General features: G+C 32.0%; 1 protein-coding gene across 3 annotated transcripts in view; it reads left to right on the top strand.

The window, feature by feature from the left end:
• Positions 1–26091, top strand: part of Grik2 (glutamate ionotropic receptor kainate type subunit 2) — a 634369-nt gene that overhangs the window by 238014 nt on the left and 370264 nt on the right. For all 3 annotated transcript variants that reach the window (XM_026406867.2, XM_077801706.1, XM_077801707.1), the window contains exons 4-6: positions 970–1151; positions 8462–8515; positions 11677–11850. In XM_026406867.2, coding sequence (XP_026262652.1) covers positions 970–1151; positions 8462–8515; positions 11677–11850 — 410 coding nt within the window. The remainder of the gene's footprint in view (positions 1–969; positions 1152–8461; positions 8516–11676; positions 11851–26091) is intronic.

Here is a 26091-nt window from a genome sequence, read left to right as displayed (position 1 = left end):
ATTTATTATTTTTATTTTGCACTATTTTGTAGAGTGGGCCTTACATATCAGTTCTTAAATGTGCTTCATTACTTGAAAATTACATGAAGGAATAAATTCAGTAATCTGTCTCTGTTGTTTTAAAATACATCACAGTTCGATGATCTATTAATGTATCCATTAATTTGATATATTTGAAATTTAATCAGGAGTTAACTTCTCTATGAGAAAGCCTACTTTACCAATGTCTAAAGTTATATTTACGTGTTTGTATTTACATATCTTAAAATATTATATCTAGAAAACAAACAAAAGAATGTCAGTTATATTTATTAAAATAATTTATTATGGTTCAGGTTATTTAGAGCCAATTTTATTAAGAAAATTTACTTCACTTCTACATATTCACCAGATTGTGTATACATGTGTATTTATCACAGCATTACTTGCAAGTAAGACAAAAAAGAAATGACCAAAGTGTTTAATAAAGGGAATAGCTATATAAGATGTGTGCAAACTGAAACAGTGTTCATTAAGTCAAACTAGAACTATAGTCACTGACTTACAAGGACCTCTAGGATGTTGTAAAAAACAGTTATTAATATAAAATACAAAATAAAACTCTATTTATGTGTAAGTGCATAGAAATTCTTATAGAAGAACGATATTTGAAGCTATTAATAGTGACAACTCAATGGGGAGTGGAATTAGGGTATTGAGGAAAATTTTACTCTAAATCCTTCTATAAATTTAAATTATTTACATTAAATTATAGTTATTTACTTCTTTTATGATTTGAAAAGTACTTTACAGAATTTGTAGCAAAATTAACTGAGGACCTGAAGTTTATTAAAATAGGAATTTCAATGGTTGTACCATGAAATGCACCTGGACATAATTAAGAAAATCATGCATCATAGTTAGTGTTTGGTGATTCTATGGCCCACTCTGATTTGCCTCCAATATTCCTTTTTTCTTTTTTAATTAAAGGTCTCATTCGTTTGCAAGAACTCATCAAAGCTCCGTCAAGATATAATCTTCGACTTAAAATCCGTCAACTGCCTGCTGATACAAAGGATGCAAAACCCTTATTGAAAGAAATGAAGAGAGGCAAAGAATTCCATGTAATCTTTGACTGTAGCCATGAAATGGCAGCAGGCATTTTAAAACAGGTAATTTTGCATTACTTACATTAAATCCTTAGTCTCCATATACTTGCATTGGAAGTATGAGATTTTAAAAAAATACAATGTCATTGTTACAGTCAATTAAAAAACCAGAGAAATCACCTCCATGAAATTTTATAATACAAAGTTAGGAAATTGCTTTTAATTAATTGTCTTAAAGACAAGTAATGTAAACATACATGCTTATCAAAACAGTTTAAAGTTTTGAGGATATATTCAAATGCCTACAATACTGTTAATCAGATTATTGAATAATGAGATAGATATTTCTGTTTTATACTGAAATGAAGGAATAAACTATTAATAGTCAATGATTGAATAACTCACCCATTGTTACCAGAATAGGAAAAAAAAGATAAAATAGAGAGATGCCTTATATATTTGATATTATTTCATCATCACCACAACCAAAAGAAATAAGGACTATATCCACTTTACACACAAAATCTGAATCTCATCTCAGAATGAGAAATTTGAATAATGCAAGGAAATAGCAGAGTGGTTAATGTCTCATCTATATTTGTTCCAGAATAAAGCTATGCTTACCTAAAAGATCACTTCTAAATTGGTCAAACAAAACAGTTTGGAGCAGTAAAACAATGAAAACTAAGCACCATTTAGACTGTACAGCAAACATGAAAAATATAAATTATTGTTCATCTATCTCTTGCATGTGAGGGAACTGAAGTTGTGGATTAAAATGGTTAGTAGAAGGCAATACACTTACTAGGTGGTACAGAGGGGTTTGAACCTAACTCCTTAGATTTTTCTTTCATGCACCCTGGGGTGACATCACATGGCTTGGGATTAATCAGCTGTTTTCAGACCTCTCATGCATAGGATAAAATGTCTGCTGGAGAGTTATACAGATTCAAATGACAAATTATATCCCATTAAATATAACTACTGACAACAAATGCCTATTATAACATGGTTAGTTTATTAAGCAGATGTTTGTATTCCAATATGAATGTTGCTTTCACTGTAGTAAAATATTTAATTTGATTTGAAAATTTGCTCTAGTTTATGTTTGGGTAACAAAGCACATGAGTGATTTTGGTTTTGGTTTAGTAATAAATAAAATGATGCAATAAACTCACCACTAAAATCTAGAGTCAGAATTTATTTTTCACATAATTTCCAAACAATTCTTGTTCACATTTAGAATATACAAATTTGGAAAGCAGACCTTTCTTGGCTCCCAGAGCACTCTACTATTCCAGTGACAGAACTTTTTCCTCTTTATCTAGGCTTCTTACAAATATGTAAAAGATCAGTTATATTTTCTTTGAAGAAGTATCTAACTTATTTTGCTATCTGGAGGATAAACAAAGCTTTAACCTTTAATGATAGAATTGGCCTCCTGCCTTCTATTGGGTATACCCATTATTTTACATTTATTTTATTATATAAACCTGTTTTGTGTGCAAAATGAAGGCAGAACTAAAATAATATTTAAATATATTCAACAGAAAGACAGTATAACTTGTCAATGAAAAACAGAACAAAGGTAAAATAAGACTATGAAAGTTGCTGGGCATGGTAGTGCACACCTATAATTCCAGCAGTTTAGGAGGCTGAGGCAGGAGTATGGCAAGTTCAAAGCCAGCCTCAGTAGAAACCAAGACAATTCAGTGAGAGTCTGTCTCTAAAATAAAATACAAAATAGGGCTGGGGATGTGGCTCAGTGCCCCTGAGTTCAATCTCCGGTATCCACCCCCCACCACACACAAAAAAATTCTATAAAAGTTAAGTGCAACTGGAGTGACATTATCATACAATATTTATGCTTCGAAGACCAGTAACACAGGCAGGCCACATACATGGTGGCATTTTTTTTTTAACTTACTTCATCCCAGAAAGTATTTGTCTCACATTTGAATTTCAGTTATTTTAGAAACCAATTCAAGAAGAAAACAAATGCCTTCCTTTTAGTAAATGTGGCAGTACATTCAATAGAAATCTATTTTATGATTTATGCATTTTTTTCTGAAATTCCTTAGCATCAGCTAAGGTTGGAACCTGGAAGATATAATGTTTTAGTCAACTTTTTTTGCTGCTGTGACTAAAGGACCCGACCAGCACAAGTGTAAAAGAGCAAAGGTTTATTTGGGGTCTCAGAATTTCAGAGGTCTCATTCCACTGACAGCAGGCTTCATTCCTTGGGGCCCAAGGTGAGTCAAGACGTCATGGTGGAAGAATATATTGGAGGGAGCCACTTACCTGGTGATCAGGAAGCAGAAAGAGAGACTCCACTCTTCAGATACAAAATATATACCCCATAGCCACACCCCAATGAACCACTTCCTCCAGCCATCCCCACCCCCTGCCTCCAGTTACTACTCAGGTACCTATCAGGGATTCATTTACTGATTAAATTAAGGACACCACCCAATCATTCTTACATTGTCTGACACATGAACTTTTGGGAGATACCACATCTAAACCATAAGAGATAGTATAGGAGTTGAATAGCAGAAATAGATGAGCTGTCAGCTAGTCTGGTCTCATTTAAGAATAAATGTTAGATGTAGCCAGAAAAAGACATGGCCTTAATCAAGTTAAACTTGTTGGCTTTTTTGTTTATTTAAATTATCTATTTAAACTAACTGAGCATTACCAAATATCAAGCAACAGTTTGGAGTTTTCTTGTCTGAAAAATTTAAAAGTGAGTGGTGGAGCTTGTGGTTTTTTAGATTTTCCTCTGAGGCAAGTTGAGTGCACTAATTGGGGCATGCCTCAACAGCAGATTATTCCACCTTTGTCCAGATTTGTCAGAGAATCCCCTAGGGGAGAGTCAAGATGCTCTGAAGTAAAATCTCATAAAGACATCCTATCACAGAGAAAAAAAAAATAGCAATCAGGAAATTCGAAGTCTAGATCAAAAAGTATGAAATAAAAACCTTTAGACTAGAAAAAATGAAAAGCTGATGCAAATAACTACAATAGCAAGAAGTAAAATAAAGTTAAACTAAAGAGATATGTACAGAGACCTGCCCCCTCTTCATTTTAAATCTTGAGCAGTATAAAGTTTGGATATAACCCAAAGAATATGTTGATTGCAAATTATATACCTAGATAACTAAATATGCAATTTTCATACAAAATTTCTAATACTAAATCAGCTTAATTTGGGAGATTTATAATGTTATTTTTATTTTAGAAAAACTGATTGTTGATATTTTTAGGAAAGTGATATATAGAACAACTAATTTTCTGTTGAGATAATTCATTATTAGTACATAAAAACACATTGATTTTTTTTTAGTGTGTTTTGAGGTATGCATACAATTCATTCAAAAGTAGTAGTGAGACATAATGCTATAAAATTAAAAGAAGATCCAGAGCAAGTTCTTTTGTTATTATTATTATTTTAAACAAATCTTTCAAGACTATAACCCTGATTTTGTTTTGTGAGTGAGATTGCAGTAAAGGTACTTAATAAAAAAATAACTATCCTCTTCTATTTCTATTATAGCTTCTTATAGATCATATATCATAACCCATAACTGATTCTTGCTTTCAAGATCAAAGGCTGAGAGAAAGTTAATAAAAGCCACAAACAGACCCCAGGTATCCATTTTAAATTTCTTCTCATGGAGATGAAGAAACTTGTGACCAGTGCAGAATACCCATATCAGAAGCTGGCCACCCCTCTTGCCCACCATCTCTTCAATCCCTTTCTACCCATCACCAAAGCACAATTTCCTAAACAGGTTTGAAATGCCAAGGTTTTCAAATTATCAAGGAAAATGAAAATTTTTAGAATTCATAGGTTCTAAAAATGAATCTAACTGTTTGAGAATATAAAATATGTCATTCTATAAAATGACATGGATTCTAAATGTAAAAGAAGAAAATAAAAATGGAATAGATTGGTTTGGAGCACTTAAAATGAAATTGGAAGACCATTATGAATCAGATCTCAGGTACCTTGTCTGCTGAACCTTGGAATTGGGCTTCAAATTCTGGCCAAGATTTGGACTGAGTCAAACTGTAGTTTTCCAAATATTGTTAGGCTCTGTTGAATTTTATTCAACAGATCCCTTCCCTCAGACCCGCCAGAGACTGGGACCTCACCCAATCCCTTTTTTATAAGACAGCTTAACTTTTGCCAGCACTAATCATAATTCCTGACTAAAAACAGATTTAATTTTCCACTCTCTACTCCTTGCAGTTAAAGATATAAATTCAGCTGTAATTTTTTAAAAATCTCGGAGCATTTTTTTTTTTTTTTTTTAGGTAGGATGGGTGTGTCCCCAAGGCCTGAAGTCCATGTTTACTCACTATCTTGTGTTCTTGAGCAGTTTATTCATCGTTGTTATATAGTTCTAATTTCATCAACTGTAAAATGGATATAATAGAACCTATTTCATAGGGGGTTTTATGAGGTTTAAATATTCAATATTCTTAGAATAGTACCAAACACATTTTAGGCATCACATGTTGTTTTTTATCCATTTATCTGAGTCACTGTTTCTCTCAGTTATCTTTATTTCTATACTAGTTGAATTGGTAAAGAAGAATCAAAGACAATACTGAGGTATCATAGAGTGGTTATAAAGAAGAGAAACCCTCTGCAATTATCCAGCAGAAGCAATCAATGAACACTCTCTGTATAAATAAACCAATGTTTTTTATTAACCAATGTTTCTCTCTTTTTAAAAAAGTACTTCATATGTTCCCCCCCACACACACAAATATCTATCCTTTCTTAACTGAATGGCTTATGTTGTAAAATTACAAATTTTATTCTAGTTAATTGGTAAATGCCTACCTATAAGCATTTTATACATAGAACTCAAAAGCTTTGGCTAGGGCTGCTCACTACTAACTAAAAGAGTTTTTGTAGTTAGTACTTTGCGGAAGACTATTATATGCACCTGAGAATATTTATTTCCTTTTAAGACCTCTTCATTCAGTTGACAAATACACTTTCATTTGTCATCGACAAATATTGTTCATTGATAAACATTTTCGAAGTGTCCTCTATTTTCAGAGAGGAAAATTACATGGACATTTCTCATTGGTGGTGGACATTTGGACCCATAAGAACCTTTTCTAAGATTGATAGTCTAAAATTAATAAAGAGAGTAGAAAAGTAAAAAAATAAAAACAGGTAAACTATTATTAATAATAACAATGTTTCTATAATTATCTGTAATTTTTTAATAATAACAGTGATATATAGTTCCTTCATTAATCTAAAGCGATCTACATATTGTGGGGTCGGGCTCCAAATTCCTTATAGGACCCCCATAGCCCAAGAGTTAATAACAAGAATAAACAAATGGGACTTACTTAAACTAAAAAGTTTTTTCTCAGCAAGAGAAACAATAAGAGAGGTAAATGGGGAACTTACATCCTGGGAACAAATTTTTACTCCTCACACTTCAGATAGAGCCCTAATATCCAGAATATACAAAGAACTCAAAAAATTAAACAATAAGATAACAAATAACCCAATCAACAAATGGGCCAACGACCTGAACAGACACTTCTCAGAGGAGGACATACAATCAATCAATGAGTACATGAAAAAATGCTCACCATCTCTAGCAGTCAGAGAAATGCAAATCAAAACCACTCTAAGATACCATCTCACTCCAGTAAGATTGGCAGCCATTATGAAGTCAAACAACAATAAGTGCTGGCGAGGATGTGGGGAAAAGGGTACACTTGCACATTGCTGGTGGGACTGCAAATTGGTGCCGCCAATATGGAAAGCAGTATGGAGATTCATGGGAAAGCTGGGAATGGAACCACCATTTGACCCAGCTATCGCCCTTCTCGGACTATTCCCTGAGGACCTTAAAAGAGCATATTATAGGGATACTGCCACATCAATGATCATAGCAGCACAATTCACAATAGCTAGACTCTGGAATCAACCTAGATGCCCTTCAATAGATGAATGGATAAAAAAATGTGGCATTTATACACAATGGAGTATTACGCAGCACTAAAAACCGACAAAATCATGGAATTTGCAGGGAAATGGATGGCATTAGAGCAGATTATGCTAAGTGAAGCTAGCCAATCCTTAAAAAACAAATGCCAAATGTCTTCTTTGATATAAGGAGAGCAACTAAGAACAGAGCAGGGAGGAAGAGCATGAGGAAAAGACTAACATTAAACAGAGACCAGTGGTGGGAGGGAAAGGGAGAAAGAAGGGAAACTGTATGGAAATGGAAGGAGACCCTCATTGTTACACAGAATTACATATAAGAGATGGTGAGGGGAAAGGGGAAAAAAAAACAAGGGAGAGAATTGAACAACAGCTGATGGGGTAGAGAGGGAAGATGGGAGGGAAGGGGAGGGGGGATAGTAGGGGATAGGAAAGGTAGCAGAATACAACAGTCACTAATATGGCATTATGGAAAAATATGGATGTGTAACCGAAGTGATTCTGCAACTTGTATTTGGGGTAAAAATGGGAGTTTATAACCCACTTGAATCAAATGTATGAAAGATGATATGTCATAAGTTATGTAATGTTTTGAACAACCAATAAAAAAAAGAAATGTCTCTACTAAAAGAAAAAATGGCCTTTGACATTGTATTTTTTGACACTTTCTTCCTAATTGAGTAGCACTGTAGTGAAGACACTACAAATATAAGGAACTAAGATGTGCTAATTTCAGGTTTGGGTCAAATTTAATGCTTCCTTTAATATGTAAAGGTATAAGTTTCACAAATGGAAACATTCAACTATTAGCTTTTCTATCAAGAGAATTAGGTCAACAAATGATAAATTGTTTTATTATATATAAGCCCGACAATTGTATATAAAACAACTAGTTCTTTTATAATGTATAAAATGTACACTGTTTCTTTGTAAAATATATTTTTTGAACAAGATATTTGGATGCAACTTATCATTGAAAAGTATACATGCTACATTGTAAGTAAGTAATTGCCAGTCAAATTGAATAACAAATGGCCTAAAGCACTAAATATTTAGTGGCACATGTAATTCAAATTCAAATTGATTTATTTTCAAATTCTTTAAGGAAATGTGTGCTCATTATGAATTAATATTCAATAAATAATTGATTTTTTCAACTGTTAAAACAAATAAACAAGCAAAATTCCTTTAGTAAACACTAATCATTTTTAACTACTGGGAAAAGGTTTAATTTAATCCAAATTTGGATGTAACATGAATATTGTAGGTTGATTCTTTATCACATTCTACTATTTTGTGCTCATCTATATTACTGCCATAATGTATTTTATGCTAGGTATATCTTCTATATTAATATTTATATTTATCATTTTTTAAAATTTTTTAGGCATTAGCTATGGGAATGATGACAGAATACTACCACTATATCTTTACCACTTTGGTAAGTAATTTATTAAAACACAAAAGTAATGTTCTAAATTTTATTATGATGATTTTTTTAGGTGGAAAAATGTGCTTTTGTGAAGAGGTAATATAATGATTAGCACATTTGTAGTTATAAAATCCACAAGGATTTATAAAAAAGAACTAATAATTTTGGTGGTAGGATATGTTTTCAAAATAATATCATTTCAGGTATCAATTCAAAATATTACATATTTTTATATTGCTTCAGAGGGCTTTCAGAACATAATGGATTTTAAAATTAGTTTGCTGGAAAAAGATCAATGTTTTAGAACACAAATTCTTATGTCATTATCTCAACTCTATTCATTTTTTGAAAATAAGGTTTATTGAAGCTGCCCTTTGAGGAGATTAAATTTTCTATCTTATTTTTACCCATGTTTAGTTTGATTTTTTAAAAGTCAATATGGTTTAATTTGCAATTAGAAAATGAAATGTTACCTTTATATTTTGTCTTCACATGTTTTTTCTTATTATACATGAAAATCTGACTTTACCCTTTAATCAAACCCACTTACTCTTAGCTTTATTTCTTTATTAATCTTCTGTGAAGGAGCTCTCTGTCTCTTTAAGTAATTCTTTCCTGCCCATTTCCAAAATATGAGAGCATTTTAAAATTTGGGTCTCAAAAAAAAAAAAAGGCGTCTTCATTCTATTTTCTTTTTCCTCTTCAATTAATTTCTTTAGAATTGGTATGTGTTTAGAGTTCCAGTTAATACCTTTGTTCAAATGAGTTCTCAATGTTCATAAGTAATACTCTTAATTATCATATAATATTGAATAGTTCTAACTGTTCTGCTATTAAGATAATTTAAAAAAAATGAATCTTAATGTATTGTCCTCCAAATTGATTCCTCTTGATTTCCTTTAAAACTTCATTGTGTCTGACTCCTGCATCCACCACAAACTTCTACTGATTTTTTAAGGGTCTCTAGCATCCATCTTTTCTATTCCCACAGTGACCAGTTTAATCATTGCTTTCTCTGTAGATTCAAGTATTTCAAAGGCTCTTTTTACTTTTGGGAGTCTTGAAGTAACCAGATCAAATTACCAAAATTCAGTTGATTTCCATAGCTTTTCATGATAATAACTCTTTCCTCTAATGGAGATTCTTCATATAGTAGTTTCTATTTTACCAATAAATAGCAAGGCTAACTTTACTTTTTATAGCTTGTAAGACACTTAGTGGTTGGTAGGTGAAAAGGAAGGGAAATTCTTCCCTTATCAGTAAATTACATTTTAATGCTGTTGCATCACAACTCTACCAAAGTTATAATATTTTGAGAAAATCAAAAACATCTCTTAATTTGAGAAAGAGAAGGAAACAACTACTTTAACGTAGATATAAGTTGGCCTATAATTGAAAGCCCTTTATACTTTTATTGTAACCTAACTTCCCTATTTTCTTTTGCTCTGATTCTTCTTTATGGATTCTCTTTGACAACCAAATGGATCTAGATATGTTTCCTAAATAGATATTACATTTCCCCCCTTTTATGTCCATTTTCACATGGTCCATGCCATTTTTGTCTGAGTCTGGTCATTACATAATGGCAGATATAGGGGGAAAAAAGAAATAATCACCTATCTTGAAGTTTATGGCTGAGACTCCATAACAAAAGACAGATTAACAAGACAAAGGCAACAAACTTATTTAATATAAATTGTATGTGACGTGAAAACATTCAGAAATTAAAACCCAAAGAAACAGAGAAATCTCTCTATTTAAGTGCTTTGGTTTGATGAAGAGTGGACAGTTGTGTAAAAATATGATTGAATAAAAAGGAGATGATACAGTCTCCTGGTAATATGACGGTGGGCAATTTAGCAAGGCCTGTTTGTTCAAGTTCTTCTGTACTTTCAAGTATTAGGATCCCTCTGCAATGAAGGTTTTGTGACCTACTCTTCAGGAATGTAGGTCCAGAAATTCTTTCATGACACACATCAAGGGAGAAAGGTGTTAGAAAGTCAGAGACTGACCTTCCTGCTCTTCAGTTTTCTCAGTTTCCTTCAGTTTAAAGCATTCAGTATTCCAATGCCCCATATTTGGGGGTATGACCTATCACAACTCAGATTCTATTTGTTCTGTGAAGTTTTCCCTCACCTTAGACTTCAAAGTTATCTGTCTTGCTTCTGACTCCTCCAGAATTTATCATTTCTTTTCTTTTGTTCTTTTCATATTACCATGCACTATTTACTTACAGTTTGAATAAATCTTATTTCATAAGACAGAGTATCAACATTAAGTAGTGAAAAAAAATGAAGACTCCTTACTTTTTTTTTTTTTTTCAGCACAGAGCACAATTCAGGCAACGCCAGTTCCACTTAATTGTATTCTTCTTATCCAGCCTGTGTAGCTGTGCAAGTCCCAGGCAAGCTGTGCAGAGGTCCAGTGGCATTTGTCTTGCCTTGGTTCCAATATTGTCCAGAAAATCTGATGCCAACTAGAAAGAGGGCAGAAATCCCACATGCTGTGTGTTCTCATGATGACTTCCAAGTCCCTTGATAGCTCTGGCCTTATAACTCCTGGGAAAGTAAAGGGCAAAACAAGAGCATTCACTCTATGTGGACTGAAGAGGGCAACAGAAGCAGTGCTCCTTATGGTGAGGTCCTCAGAAAGCCATGAGACAAAGGAAGCACAAGATTTCTACAACCAACAATCTAATAATTCTTAAATTCTTTACTTGCCTTTCTTATACTTATTATTACTTAGAAATATCATTTCATAATCTGCTTCTTAAAAACAAAAAAACAAAATCCCAGACAAAACAGAACCAACAAATGATAATAACTACATAAGCAAGCAAGGCATAAACAAAATTAGTTTAAAGTAAAACATGATCATGATCGCATAAAAAATAAAGGCAAGCTGTCCTTAATGTGGAGAAAAAACATCTTGCAAATCTTAAAAATAAATTATAAAAGTGAAGTATATATACATGTTTATGTACAGAGTATGTGTATTTGTATCATCAAAGCATGAGGGCAATCTATTTAAACGTTGGTCATTTGTGATATTTAATGCCACTTGAGACACAATGGTGTTAAATATTCTAAGGGGAACAAGAATAAATGACTATTTCAAAATATGCTTGTGGAATGCATTCTATTAATAACAGAAAGAAATTTGTCTTTCAGGACCTATTTGCTCTTGATGTAGAGCCCTACCGATACAGTGGTGTTAATATGACAGGGTTCAGAATATTAAATACAGAAAACACCCAAGTCTCTTCCATCATTGAAAAGTGGTCAATGGAACGGTTGCAAGCACCTCCAAAACCTGACTCAGGTTTGCTGGATGGATTTATGACGGTATGAATAACAATTTTAAGTTTGCATGCTTCTAAATAGTATTGCGTAAGTTATTAAATTTTCTGGATTCAAATTTCAGTTTTATTGATAGTGAAGGGATGATATCAGAGCTACTCACTGCAAATAATTTTATTGACAATTTTCTAAATCACTTTTAAGCATTGCAAGTATCATTTAGATATTACAATGTGAAATTGTTGCTTAAATTAATTAATGCCATATAGAGAACAAATGAGAGAATGAATCAGTATGAAAGTGTTGAATATTCTTTTGATCATACCTATCAATATAATTTCTCTTCATCATGATGTTTTTAGATAGCTGGTGCTATATAAGTAACTTGCATTATACACAAATCTGCCCTGTGCTTACTCATTCTTTGAGGCTCAGGATTAACCAATATTCACATTTGTCACTTTCAAGTTCTAGTTTAAAAATAGAAAATGTATAAATGTATAAAGTGTAAAGAAGAGCTCAATATTATTTAAATTTACTTGTTTATATAATACTTCCAATGAAAAACTAATGTAAGTCACATAATACTTTAACAGTGTCTAATAGCTATATTAAAAACATACTGCTTAAAACACAGGTTAAAAAAATCATGTGCATAATTTGTTTTACTTGAATTACAATACTAAAAATACTGTTCTTTAATCAGGTGATCAAAATTAAAACCATGATAAGATAGTTTTCCTTCTTTTTACTCCTGAGTCTTTCAAAGTTGGTAGGGATTTGAGATCAAATGTATTAATTCAAATTTTAGTCACTCAGTAGCTAACTATGGCTAGTGGCCACCTTACAGAACCAGGTAATTTTAAAAATTTATGAATGTCTACCATTTTAAAAATTTATGAATGTCTGTTGTTTCTCATTAAATCCATTTTCTATAGACCAACAGATTGCTACAATTTATGAAATAGCTTCACCTTTGGGCAGTATTTACATTTCATAGGTCATTGTCACCTGCCTTTAGAAATATTAGTCTAACTTGAAATTTTACAAATGTAAAATTCTCTGTTCTTGTATCTGGAAAATCTTTATGATTGACATTTTTTCATTTAATTGCTTCAATCAGAGCTTCAAAGAATGTTTGTAAGAATGGAAAGTTTTTTTTTCTCTTTAAAAGGAAATTGAGTAAATTGAATACCTTCATATAGACACTATGAAGAAAAAATGACACCAACTTTTGGATGGAAAAACAAAACAAAACAAACAAATAAAAACCCCAGACTTTGGTTTTCTCTTAATCAAAAAACAATCTTCTAGGATTTGAAAATATTTTATATCCATCTTAATTTTTAAAGAAATAATATAAGAGGGGGAATTTAACTTCTTTATTTATAAAGAGATTGTTAACTACTTCTAGGAATTTGGTCTTCAGTCTAGGATATATCTTATGGTTTATATCATGAGTTCACAAAATACATATACGATGGTGTGAGGGGGAAGGGAAGAAAAAAATATATATAGAGAGAGATAAGTGTCACAGTAGAATGGTAGACAATAGGGATGGGAGGGGAGGGGAGGGCAGCAGAATACAACTGACACTAGGATTGCTGTATTTATACACATGGATGTATAACCAATGTGATCCTACAATCTGTACATGTGGAAAAATGACAATTCATATCCTATTTGAATCAAATGTATGATATGTCAATATCATTGTATTGTCTTGAATAACTAATAAAAAAATAAAGTAAAAAAAGTTTTTCCTTCCAAAGGATTCCAAGAATTCCAAACTTGTTTTACTAGTTTAAAGATCTTGAATCAAACTTTTGAAACTTAATACAATGTTGTTTTTTTAAATTTAAAATGTATATTATCCTTCAAATGGTTATTATAATCCTGTGCATAGTGATTCAGCTTTCTTTATAATTCTTTAATTTTGTAATGGGTATCATCACTTCTATTCAAAAACTATTATTGCTTGGTCTTAGTAAAACTAAGTCAATAAACATCACAATAATCTTAACACTTTCATATTCTGAGAATTTTACTAGTTTCTTCAAGGCTTAGTGCTCTTCTTTATAAAAAAAATCATAAACAAAAATCCAGTGTTACTTAGAAATATTAGTCTACTACTTATTATTATAATTATAATAATTATATAATTATAATAATAACTACTTATTATAATAATAATAATGATTATTATATACTACTTATTACTTATATTATTACTTCAGCACTGAACCTTTACATGAGTTCTATATGAGTCTATGTGTCACCCTCTGAAGTATTCCCTAACTTGTAATAACTTGCAGACTAATGTTCATTTTGACATAATCTATTAAAAGACAAAAGTTATGAGGAAAAGTGTACTAATTGCTTGTTCAGGGAGGTAGAACCATTTAGAGAGACTTAAACTTCAGAAGATGGAAAAAGAGATACAATGTTAGGAGGAATACATGTCTGGGTTCTATCTTTCTAGTCAGAAATCTATTCTCCCTCTGTTCTCCTCTTTTACAATTGCAGATGATTTTGTGGTAGTAAATGAATGATGGTATAAAAATGGAATGCTGGGAAAATCAGCCTTTGTCTAGGTATTGTATTTGGATCACGGATTTTTAGAATTTTCAGTATAACAGTTTTCCCTTTGGTATAGTCGTAAATGCTTCTCAAGTAGCATACACACACACACACACACACACACACACAAATTCTTACATAAAGCTCTTATGAGATAGTGTTTATGTTTTTAAAAATATGTTTATCAGTGTATTATAGTTAAACATAACATTCAAGTTCATTTTGACATAATTTATATGCACAGAATATAATTTGCTCCATATCAGTTTCCAGTACTTCCTCTTTCACTACCTCCCTCCCTTACTATATGTTTTCATCTGATTTATTTCAAAATGTAAAGATTCCACTAGAAAACTTATGTGAGAACATTTCTTTTAAAACGAGTCGACTCAAAAGAAGTATTATGAACACTTTTTGAATAATACTGCTTATCTAAAAATGTGTACCAGCTATTGTTTATTTTTTGTATAATCACAGCATCAAAACCAAAATACTTTGGAAGTAGACTTAAGGTTGATCACTAAGATAAAAACTTCTTCTAAAATGGATGCTGCTTAATTACATTTTTACAATTTTTCTCTTGAAAAATATGATAATTTTAAAATATATTTATTATGTAACATTACATAAATGATATAAAGAGTATACATGCAATCTTTTCATTATATAACATTAATTCTTAACTAAAATACTATATGATTTTTTTATAAAGATAAAACCAACATGAGATCTTTTTAATATATTGACATGTTTATGCCTTACATGAGTATTCTGGGTTTTTTCCATTTATCATTGTATTATAAGCATTTCAAAAAAATATTATATGTTTAGGAAGAGAAATCAATAGGCTATTTCTACTATGAATGGATGAGGAAATTAGAACGAGTTTAGTTAGAAAAGACAGAAAAGGAATTATAGCCTGGAAATATGGCTTTGGCAACATTTCCTTCAGTCAATTTATGAAATCTCAGTGTTTATGTATTTCTTGTTCTTTTCTTTCTCCATATGGCTCCATAAAGAAATGGGATTATCAGCAAAGTTCCTAGTGATTGGAGTAAGACCTATTATTATCAGTATCATAGTCATTTGCCACTATGTAAGATCATAGTGCTTAGACTTTCACAACCTTTCTTCATGTTTGAGCTATAAAAGAAAGCTGTGAATTGGATTCATAAAAGTTTTTCTGGTTGAGTTAACATTTTAATTGACCCTTGAAATAACTGTCGATCAGCTAAATGACTACTGAATATAAGACATTTCTCTGACAATTATAGTTTCTCCTTATATTGGCTTTGGGCTTCATATTAAAGGTATTGATACTGATTAGTTTGATACAGTTTTAATTTTCACTTGGTATAAATCCAACCAAAGAACCAATTTCTACAGTATACCCACACTCTATCTATTTAATGAAGCCCAACATCTTTTCTTCATACATGGGCCCTATTTTTACCTATATCCCCTTTTCCCATTTCCTCTAGGCCTATACACTGCTATTCCATCAGTACTCTAAATTTCCCACACAATTCCTTATTTTAAAACAATTTTTGTACTGTTTATCTTCTATTAAATGTTCACATCTTTTTATGCTTCTGGAGGTACAGAAATTCTTTTCTGTGAGCATTTTCACTGTTCTTTACTTTATAATCGGATGACATTACTCCCCATCCTCTATCTAGACACCATTTTTCTCCTTTCAGCAATTACTCTTGGTTGAAAATTTAGTTTTTGAACCCATTAGGGCTTTATGATGGTTATATTTATTGTTGATATATTGAGTTAAAGCAATCTCAACTCAAAAGAACCAAATCAAGTATAAACACCTCAAAGTACATTTTAAACAGTCTAGCTGTAGCCCTAAAATCCTTCCTGGTGATCCCAATATTCCTCTGCATATTAATTTTGTGTCCCATGTCTTAATTATTAACATATTATGCTTTCTTGTGATGATAAGAATTATCATGCATATTCATGTAAAATATAAATTTATGACATAAATCAATAACTGTGTCATTTGGATTGCCACAGGGAAATTAATGTTTTAGTAATTTAAACTCTAGATGTCAGTAGCTATCTCCATTTTCTTTTTTCTAAACAGTCATCAATTCTACTGTCAATTCTACTATGTCAATATCTCTTTTAACTACATTCTTCTTTTTATCCACGGAGCTATGTCTTAGTTAAAAAACCAGTGGAATTTCTTCTGGCTGTTGTGAGTCTTCTTACTGAATTCCCATTCCTAACATCTCTCTCCTACTCTCTAGTGTTATCTTTCCAGAATTTTGCACATGGTTCCTCATCATTTATCAGGTCAAATTTTAGCTCATCTTCCAAGCCTCCAAGGCCCTCCATGGATTGTGTTTCTGCCTCTTTGTTGAGTCTCATATTTGCTTATTTCCTGTTTCAGTAAGTTTCTGTCTCACCCTTAACATGTCACCTCTCATTTTTCATCACCTGTGTTTAGCACAATATGTTCTCATTTTCTGAATGACTCACCCCTGTTTAAATACAGGACAGGTTCCTGCTTATACTCTGATTTTTGGATTATCTGTTATCTTTTCTGTGAATTTTGTCTAAGTCCTCTAGACACTTTATGTAGTCCTACCTTTGAGATTCTTAAGTATAACTACATAGAGATTTAAAGCTGCTGATGTTTTTCATTTTCACTTTCCTTTTTCAATAGATGGTAAACTCTTTTGAGGCAAGAACTAGATTGTGTTGCTTTTGAAGGTCCTGCACCTAGTTTTGTGTCTGGTGCAAAGTAGATGCTAATAATAAAAGAGTGATTGCTTGATTGAGTAGATATGCGTGTTAATTGATTTTAATCATATTACATCTGATTTCTAATCACTAGACCCTCTCACTTCCCCAAATATATTCTGGAGAGTTTTTTTATTTACCTACTTACACTTTATTATCAGGATATCTAATCATTTGGAAGACGCAAATAAATTAGTCTCAATTATTTTTTTTTTAAAAAAACCCTTAAAAAGTGAAAACTTAAAAATGATTTTGATGAAATAGTAAGTTTAGTGACTTAAAGGGTTCTCATTCTCTTTTACAAAGGAAGAATGTTTGTAAGAAAGGTAAATATGTGTTTAAATTCTAACGCTCTCCTGACAATTACATCACAGACCAAAGTCCAGAATTTTAAAAATTTCTTTCATCATTTGTTTATCTTAAATTAAAGATAAATGTCTCCCATATACAACTCAGCAGAAGTTTGCTCTTCTACTAAAGGGGCATACATCATTTTGTTACTATACAAAGATTTGCCTTTACGAAAGTCAATGAAAACAGAACTACAGAGAGATCTAATGACCAGGAAGGCTTCCATTATGGCTAGAACTGCAAACCTGCTCCTGCTATTGTAACTCTCTTTCACCAATTAAAATAAGAATGAATACACAGTTCTGCCATAAAATGGACCAAACTAACTCACTATTTTATTTTTTTTAAGTGAAATCTCCTAATTTTTATTGTAAATATTAACTCATCTTAATTTTACAGATTAATGGGTTTCACTATGATCTTTCTGTATGTGCATATATCATGTTTTACTCAGAGCCACCCTTTCCCTTTATATTCTTTTTCTTTCTCTTCCCACTCCCCCATCTCATTCCTATTCCTAATGGTTTCTCATCTCCTTTCAGATTTTTATTTATTTATTTATTTATTTATTAGATCCCACATATGAGAGAAGACATGATATTTGTCTTTCTGTGTCTGGCTTATTTCATTTAACATGATGCCTTCTGTCTCCTCTATTTCATTGCAAATGGCATGATTTCATTCTTCTTAGAGGCTGAATAATATTCCATTCTGTAGAGATACTGCACTCATTTGTTCACAAGCATCAAGGCTGAATCCCTAGCTTGGCTATTGTGAACAGTGTCACAATAAAGATAGGTATGCAGGTATCTCATTTGTGTGCTGACTTGATTTCCTTTGGGTACACACCCAGGAAGATATAGCTAATTGTATGTAGTCCTATTTTCAGTATTTTTTTTTTTAGGAACCTCCATTCTGTTTTCCAAAGTGTCCATTAGTTGACCTTCCCACAAAGAGTGTACAGAGCTTCCTTTTTCTCTATCTTTTTACAAGCATTTATTACTTTTTGTTATTTTATTGTTGGTAGTGGTGGATTTGTGTGTGTGTGTGTGTGTGTGTGTGTGTGTGTGTTGGAGTAATATTCATTCTGACAGGTGAGGTGGAAATTCAAGGCAGATTTTATTTGGATTTCCTTGATGAGAAAATATGTTGAGAATTTTTCATATTTTCATAGATCATTTGTACTTTTTGAAAAGCATCTGTCAGGTCATTTTCCCACTTTGATTGGATTATGTATTTTTTAAATGTTAAGCATTTGACATTCTTTGTATATGAATTTCTTTATAAACCTTAGTCAGATGAAGAGCTGACAAAGATTTCTTCCTGTTCTGTTTGTTGTTTCCTCACTCTGTTGATTGTTTCCTGTGCTGTGCAGCAGCTTTTTCATTTGATGTAATCCCACTTACCAAATTTTATTAGCTATTGGACTTCTAGTCAGGGTACAACTCACTATTATATAATCAACAAAACATTTTTAAAAAGTTCATTGTATCGAATATGATACTAAAATATCAAAAAATAACTAAAAATATAGCAAAGTAATGAGCTAAATACCCTCTCTTTGATCAATTTTAATTGTGGTTATGTTGAACATAGCATTCAGGATTGGAAACCAAGCTCTCAGGTTTCAGTGATGTATATAATATTGCTATATCTTGACAAAACTAGAGAATTGACAATATTGGAGGTAGTATTTGGCTTTCTGATTGCATTTCACATCTTTGTAGCCCTAAAAATTATATTCAAACTTTAATTGATGCTTTTCTCCCAGTTTGTTATTTCTTTGCTCTCATTCCCTTTCTTCCTTTGAATGCATGTTAAAAATCCCATTTTCACAATATTTTGTGATAACAAAGGATAGACATATGTTAATAAGCAAAGTTTCAACACATTGTAGAATTATAGAACTAATTGCTTTTATTTGGTGTTTAAGAGTTGAAGAAGCCATCCTTCCACAATTTAGAATGAGATCCCATTGGGCAATGGCAGAACAGTGGGTTTTGAGATGTGGGAACAAGAAGACAGAGCAATGGAAAAAGAGCCCATTGGTTGACATCATGTTACTTTGGGCTCCTCCCCTGACTCAAGGGTAAAGCACAAGGCATTTTTATTATTATGCTTACTCAGGAATGAAAAAAAATATCTTGTTTTCAGGAAAAATCTAGTCTCTTTGGTGCTGTAGCTACTCCCTTAAAGTTTCAGTTTGATTATGTTGCACTTAGCATTAGTGACTCCATTTGGTTTGGTCTGATTTGTTAGGACCTAGTACAGAAGCTCAGTTCAAATCAATGATCTCCCATAATTAACACAGGCAGCATATATGCCAGGGATTTGCCTAACTTCTTACCATTTTGTTGAAAAAATGTGTAACATTTGAAAACACTTTTTAACATAAATATATAACTGCTAGTTTTATTCATGTCATTTTCTTAATAAATGAAGATTTATTAAGAATAAACATGGGGGTCCATAATATAATCAAATATGGCAGAAATATTTGTATAAGTTTTCAGAGTATGTGGTGAAGTTACAAGCATACTGCTCATTACATTTATATATGATCGAGTTAATGAATGGTAAAAGGACACTGAGTATATAGATGAATAACAGAATAACATTGTTTGTTCACTTTGTATAACAATCTTCTATTATGCACTAAATTGCAAATAAAGTCTGAATATAATTATGATGACCTAAAAACCTTCATTGTTCCATTAACATAGAACATTTTATCTGATTATCTTTGCTTATTGTGACATTGAATAATCAGCATTTATCTAAAGTTGATAAAGACATGAAATCTTGATTTTAAGTAATTGTTCCTTACATGAAAAATGGCAGTTGCAGGGAAGCATTACCTTCATAGACATATTTTTAGGACAATTTTAAAACTTTTTGCTTGTTAAAGACAGGCTGAATCAACTGCTTTTTTCCTCTCCTCCCTGAAGAGCAAAAATTCTCTTTGAAATATTGATATAGTATTGTACAATACAAACTTGTAAAGGATAAATACATATTTGCTTACAGTTTTCCTTAGCTTCTTACTTTATATTTAAAGCATAGGGGAGGAAAAAACTTTGCTCATCTTATGTTTGTTGACTAGAGCCCTATAAAGTATACCAACAAAAGGCGAACTGACAAGAGTTATACAATAGAAGTCCACTAATGGGTGCATTCATTCATACACATCAGAGAACTCTGAGATGAGTGACTGCAAAGAGTAGAATCAACTTGGGTTTATATATCATTCTCATAGACAATACTTTGTGGAAAAGTGACAAGACAAAAGAAAAAGCACTAAACTTTTTAGAGATTTATGGGTTTAAGGTGGCAAACTATGAGAAGGTATATATATATATATATATATATATATATATATATATATATAAAACAACATTAATAAACTTTGTTATATGAATTCATCGGCTGGTAGGTAGATAGTTTACTAAACCCTACTATTTATTACTCATATAGATTAAATTTATAAATAGAGGTCTGAATCCCATTTCCAAGTGTTGGTCATGTGGTTATTTTAGCCATGTTTGTTAACTTCTTTGAGCCTTACTTGTAAGATCAAAATAATAGATTTTGGTAAGTTGTCCTGAAAGTGACTCCATTTGGTTTGGTCTGATTTGTTAGAACCTAGTACAGGAGCTAGTCAAAAGAAATAATGAATTAAAAATGTTGGAAAATTACTGTTTCTTAATAATTATTTTTACTGTTACTTTTATTATAACTCCAGTGCTTTATAAATATAGCACAAGTTTTGACACAATGCTATAGTTCAATTAGTCCATTCATAACTTCAGCATTCAGTGTGTGTGTGTGTGTGTGTGTTGTGTGTTTGTGTATTGTTGAGTGGTTGACTGACATAGACCTTAAGAGGCTTTTATACAGAATCTACTTAGAAGTTGAAATCTAGTAGTCTTCTTAAAAAATGAGCCCATTCACAATGATTTGAAGCATGCTATTAGAATGATATATCTCTATTTAACAGATATTTAAGTCTAGTTAGAAGTTTCTAAAAAAGTTATGTGCCATTTATTTCCTCTTAATGTCAAGTCATTTCTTTGCTAGGGTAAGAAGATGGCTTATTGGGCACAGAATTAAAGAATGGATTTTCATTTCATTTATTTTTATACCTGTTATGGAATACTGTTAAGTATGTTCTACTTCCATCTTAGAGCAAGAACTTTATAATCAGAATGTAACTACAGAAACCAAGGTCTGCTTCTTATTTCTTGCGTAAATTCTCTTAACTTTATAATAGCACTAAGCTTCAGTTACCTTGTCTATTTAAGGGAAATAGCAATGCCTACACTGTAGTATCAATATTAAGATCAAATACATAGCATTTATATTTCTCAAGACAGTATCAGACACATGGTAAATCCTTCATAAATGGTATCCATTCTCTCCAAGGCAAATGTCATCTCTCTATACTTTTAGTGAAAGTTGTGTTTCAGAGGAAAATTCATTATTGTTAAAGAGTCTTGATGCCCTGTTTGTACAAATATGATAACTGAACATGTATACAGCTGCATGAATACCACCTTTTAAAAACATTTAAGCCAAGATAGTTGCTTTTTTTAATGCTCTGACTGAAACTGTGAGAATGAATATGAATCATAACTAGTTTAGATATCAAGTTGTTTTGTTTATTTCATGACAATGGCATCTAAGTAATTATATTTACATTAGAAATATAATTTTTATGAAGTGTGGCTTATGCAGTTTTGTGATGTAAAGGCCTAAGAAATGGTCAGTGATCTATTTTGATGCGTTAATTTCCAAGATAGGCTTATCCAATACTCTTTAAATCCACATTAATAAATCAAAAGAATATTTCAGACAAAATGAAATGAAGAGTTTTAGGGTGAATTTGCCTAAGGGATATTAGGAATTCTCTTGCTTTATTATGCAGAGAGGAAATATTATGTTGATCTTTCATTTGCCTTTCTAAAAGAACTCATAAATATTTTATTCATTAATCTTCAGAATACCCTGTGACCAAATTGAACCAGAAGGGGAAAGTAAAGTTATTAAACAGACACAGATATTGAAATGGTACCAAATCAATCCTTTATTAAAAAAATTTCTATGCATTGTTATTCATTCACTCATTCCCCAAAGGTTAATTGAACTCATACTATATGAATGTGTGGTATTAGATCACGTGAAGGATAAGAAAAAAAAATATTTATATTACATGATGTTTGCACCCGAATAATTATCAATTTAGTAAATGAAGAAAAGTTCACACATATAATAAGGAATGTATGTAAAAAAATAGTGCATTTACGTAAAGGTTTACCCACTTTTTGTTTACTATGTAATTATAACTTCATATATAAAGACATGGCTTGATAATGTAACATGCCAAAATAACAGGAAGAATATTTCTCTTCATTTGTAGTTGCCTCACTGGACATGCTTAAACATATGCTTTCCTGGGATAAGTCTAAGAAAACTCAGAAACTTGATCAGGTTGGTCAGGTCCGTTGATGGAACCACAATAGAAATAATAATAAATATAATAATAATAATAATAATAATAATAATAATTCAGATGTGTTCTATTAAAAATAAACAATTTCCTAGGGACTACTAGGTTTGAAGCAGTCTGAAAGGTACTACTGTGGTCCTGGAGCTAGTAACAGTCCTGGTGTCCTGGCATACTGAAAACATGGCAGTTAAATCCATCCATGCTTTTATTGCCTTACTTGTTGGAGACTGTTTTTGCCAATTTTCACTCAATGTCTTGTCTGGTCACTTGTCTCTGGAACCAAAGTTTCAATTTACTCAAACTGGCCCATTCCAGCTACTTTTCTAGTTCATAGTTAACTAACTCTTTAGTGTATGTAAGAAAAGCAACACTTAACTGAGTCAGGAGCCCCAAATAGTCACATACTATATCCAGACCAACCCTTGCCCAAGACTGACTTTCAGGCCTGTCTAGACTGTGTCCTCTCTCAGTTTGCACTTAAGTAGTCCTTAGTCTCTCAGAGGTATTTGGAATTAGGATCTTGATTGTTTTTCTCCTAGGGGTTTCCTTGTTCCTTTTGCACATTTATCTATTTTACCCCAACCAACTTCCAAGAACCTGGTACTAAGGAGAAGAGAGAGAGCAGTCTCTTTAAAACCACATGTGCAGTTGCAGTGAGCACCAGGGAAATGACACAGAGTTGGATTTCATCTACTTAATTTTTTTTCTTTGTTTTTAAAACTCACTTGATGGATCAACTAAGAACAGAAAACTATATTCCAAGATAATTTGAGGTTTTTATCTTTTGTCATAAAACTCAATTAATAAATTTTTCTTTTTTTATTGTTGGTTGTTCAAAACATTACATAGTTCTTGATATATCATATTTCACGTTTTGATTCAAGTGGGTTATGAACTCCATTTTACCCCGTATACAGCTTGCAGAATCACATCAGTTACACTTCCATTTATTTACATATTGATATACTCATGTCTGTTGTATGCTGCTGCCTTTCCTATCCTCTACTATCGCCCTCCCCTACCCTCCCCTCCCCTCTTCTTTCTCTACCCCCACTCCTCTGTAATTCATTCCTCCCCCTTGTATTATTTTTCCCTTTCCCCTCACTTCCTCTTGTATGTAATTTTGTATAACCCTGAGAGTCTCCTTCCATTTCCATGCAATTTCCCTTCTCTCTCCCTTTCCCTCCCACCTCTCATCCTTGTTTAATGTTGGTCTTCTTCTCGTGCTCTTCTTCCCTAGTCTGTTCTTAGTTACTCTCCTTATATCAAAGAAGACATTTGGCATTTGTTTTTTAGGGCTTGGCTAGCTTCGCTTAGCATAATCTGCTCTAATGCCATCCATTTCCCACCAAATTCTATGTTATGATTATTTCAACATCACCAAGTACTGAATGCCTGTTCTAAAAATGCTGTAATTTGGTGTGACTGGGAAAGGAATTTGAACACAAAATAGAATTTTGATAAGAATAGAGAGAAGAAAGGTCATTTTGGTAAAAGATAATGGAAAGCTATTGGAACTTTTAGGAGAGTACAATAAAATTGATAATTATCATTTATCACTCTTTGCTAAACACTATGCCATTTGTAATTGTTATAAAAAGATAAAGCAAGTGCTTTATGCCAACCATAGTTTTTAAAATAGTTCTGTAAAATGCATTATTTCACTTTTCAGGTAATGAAACTGGGGCTAAAAAAATGTTTAGTTTGTTCTCCGAGGGCATCAGTCAAAAAGCCGAGCATGAAGTTCAGGCCTTTCTGTCTTGATAACTCATGCTCTTCCTGTTCCACTCTCCTCTCAGAAAGGCTCATCTGGTGACTGGAAACAGATGTAGCAGACACATTGCAGCAGGGGGGCAGGAAACTGTAATTCAAGTCTAAAGTCATAGGGACTTATATAGAGCAGAGGGGGCTCAAAGGAATGATTGAAGGGGAAGACTTTTGAAGTGGGAAGGAGAACAGAAGACAAAAGAGGCTTTTGAGGTTTTTCAGCTGAGGGGACTAGGAGGACTCCAGTGTTTTTAATAGAAATGGGGTTGTCTGGAGAAACAAGTGGCAGGAGAAGATGACATTGATTGTAGACATGAAGAATTCTAGATGATTGTAATACCCAAAGGAAGAAGGCTAGCACAAAAAGTTGGAAGCTGGAATATTGTTTTTCATGGCAATAGTTTTTACTGTTGCTTTTTTTTTATTTGTTTACTTTGGAAATGGGGGAAAACATCATAGATTCCTATGGGCATATATTTAAAATCCTTCACAGAAAAACACCTAGTTTACCTGTTGGGCCACTAGTTCTAATCCCTGAAAATAAGAAAATATAAGTTATGTTTAAAGTCAGTAAAAAAAATTACTACATCTTTTGGTGCTTTTGTTTCTCAATAGTCATGCAAGAGTAGGCAGAAGATTCATACAACTTGTTCTTGGATCTGGGAAATAATGCCTTGAGAGAAGAGGCATTAATTTGAATTCTGATCCTGGCTTACAAGCAAAATAATACTCTTGCTAAATATTGTCTTTGAAATCAATTTCTTAAACTCCATTCTCAGCCTTTAAATATTTGTTTATCTTTCCAATCATTTACTTTATCAAAGGGAAAAAAGAAATGAATGTGATAAATTAAAGCATGATAATATCTTTAAAAATGAACTTCTCTAACCTCTAAGGCAAGTTCACATAAATTCAGTAGTCAAAATTCAACCATAGTTGTCTAGATTTGAGAGGCTGATAGAATCATTTTATTTTAAGTAAAATTTGGAGCAATCAAAATCCTAATAAGGCAAATACAGGTATTACTCACTTTTAAAAACACTATTTTTCTGTGCTATTTTTATTTTTAATGTTTAACATTATTTAAATGTTATTGCATAGGTGATACATAGTGCAGAAAATTGAAAATGACAGAAATATGTAGAAGGAAATTAAAATTTTCTATTTATTAACACTGAGAGAAATCATTAATCAGAGAGAATGATAATTACCACTTTAAGAACCAGTGTAAGCTCTCTTAATCTACCTTCTCTTAACCAATTTATGAAAGTAACTGAAGCTCTATATCCATTAGTTAAAATATGACAATCAATGTTCACAAA

This window comes from Urocitellus parryii, chromosome 8 (assembly GCF_045843805.1).
Source record: "Urocitellus parryii isolate mUroPar1 chromosome 8, mUroPar1.hap1, whole genome shotgun sequence".
Lineage (NCBI taxonomy): Eukaryota > Metazoa > Chordata > Mammalia > Rodentia > Sciuridae > Urocitellus > Urocitellus parryii.
This window is presented reverse-complemented; position numbering and strand designations above follow the sequence as displayed.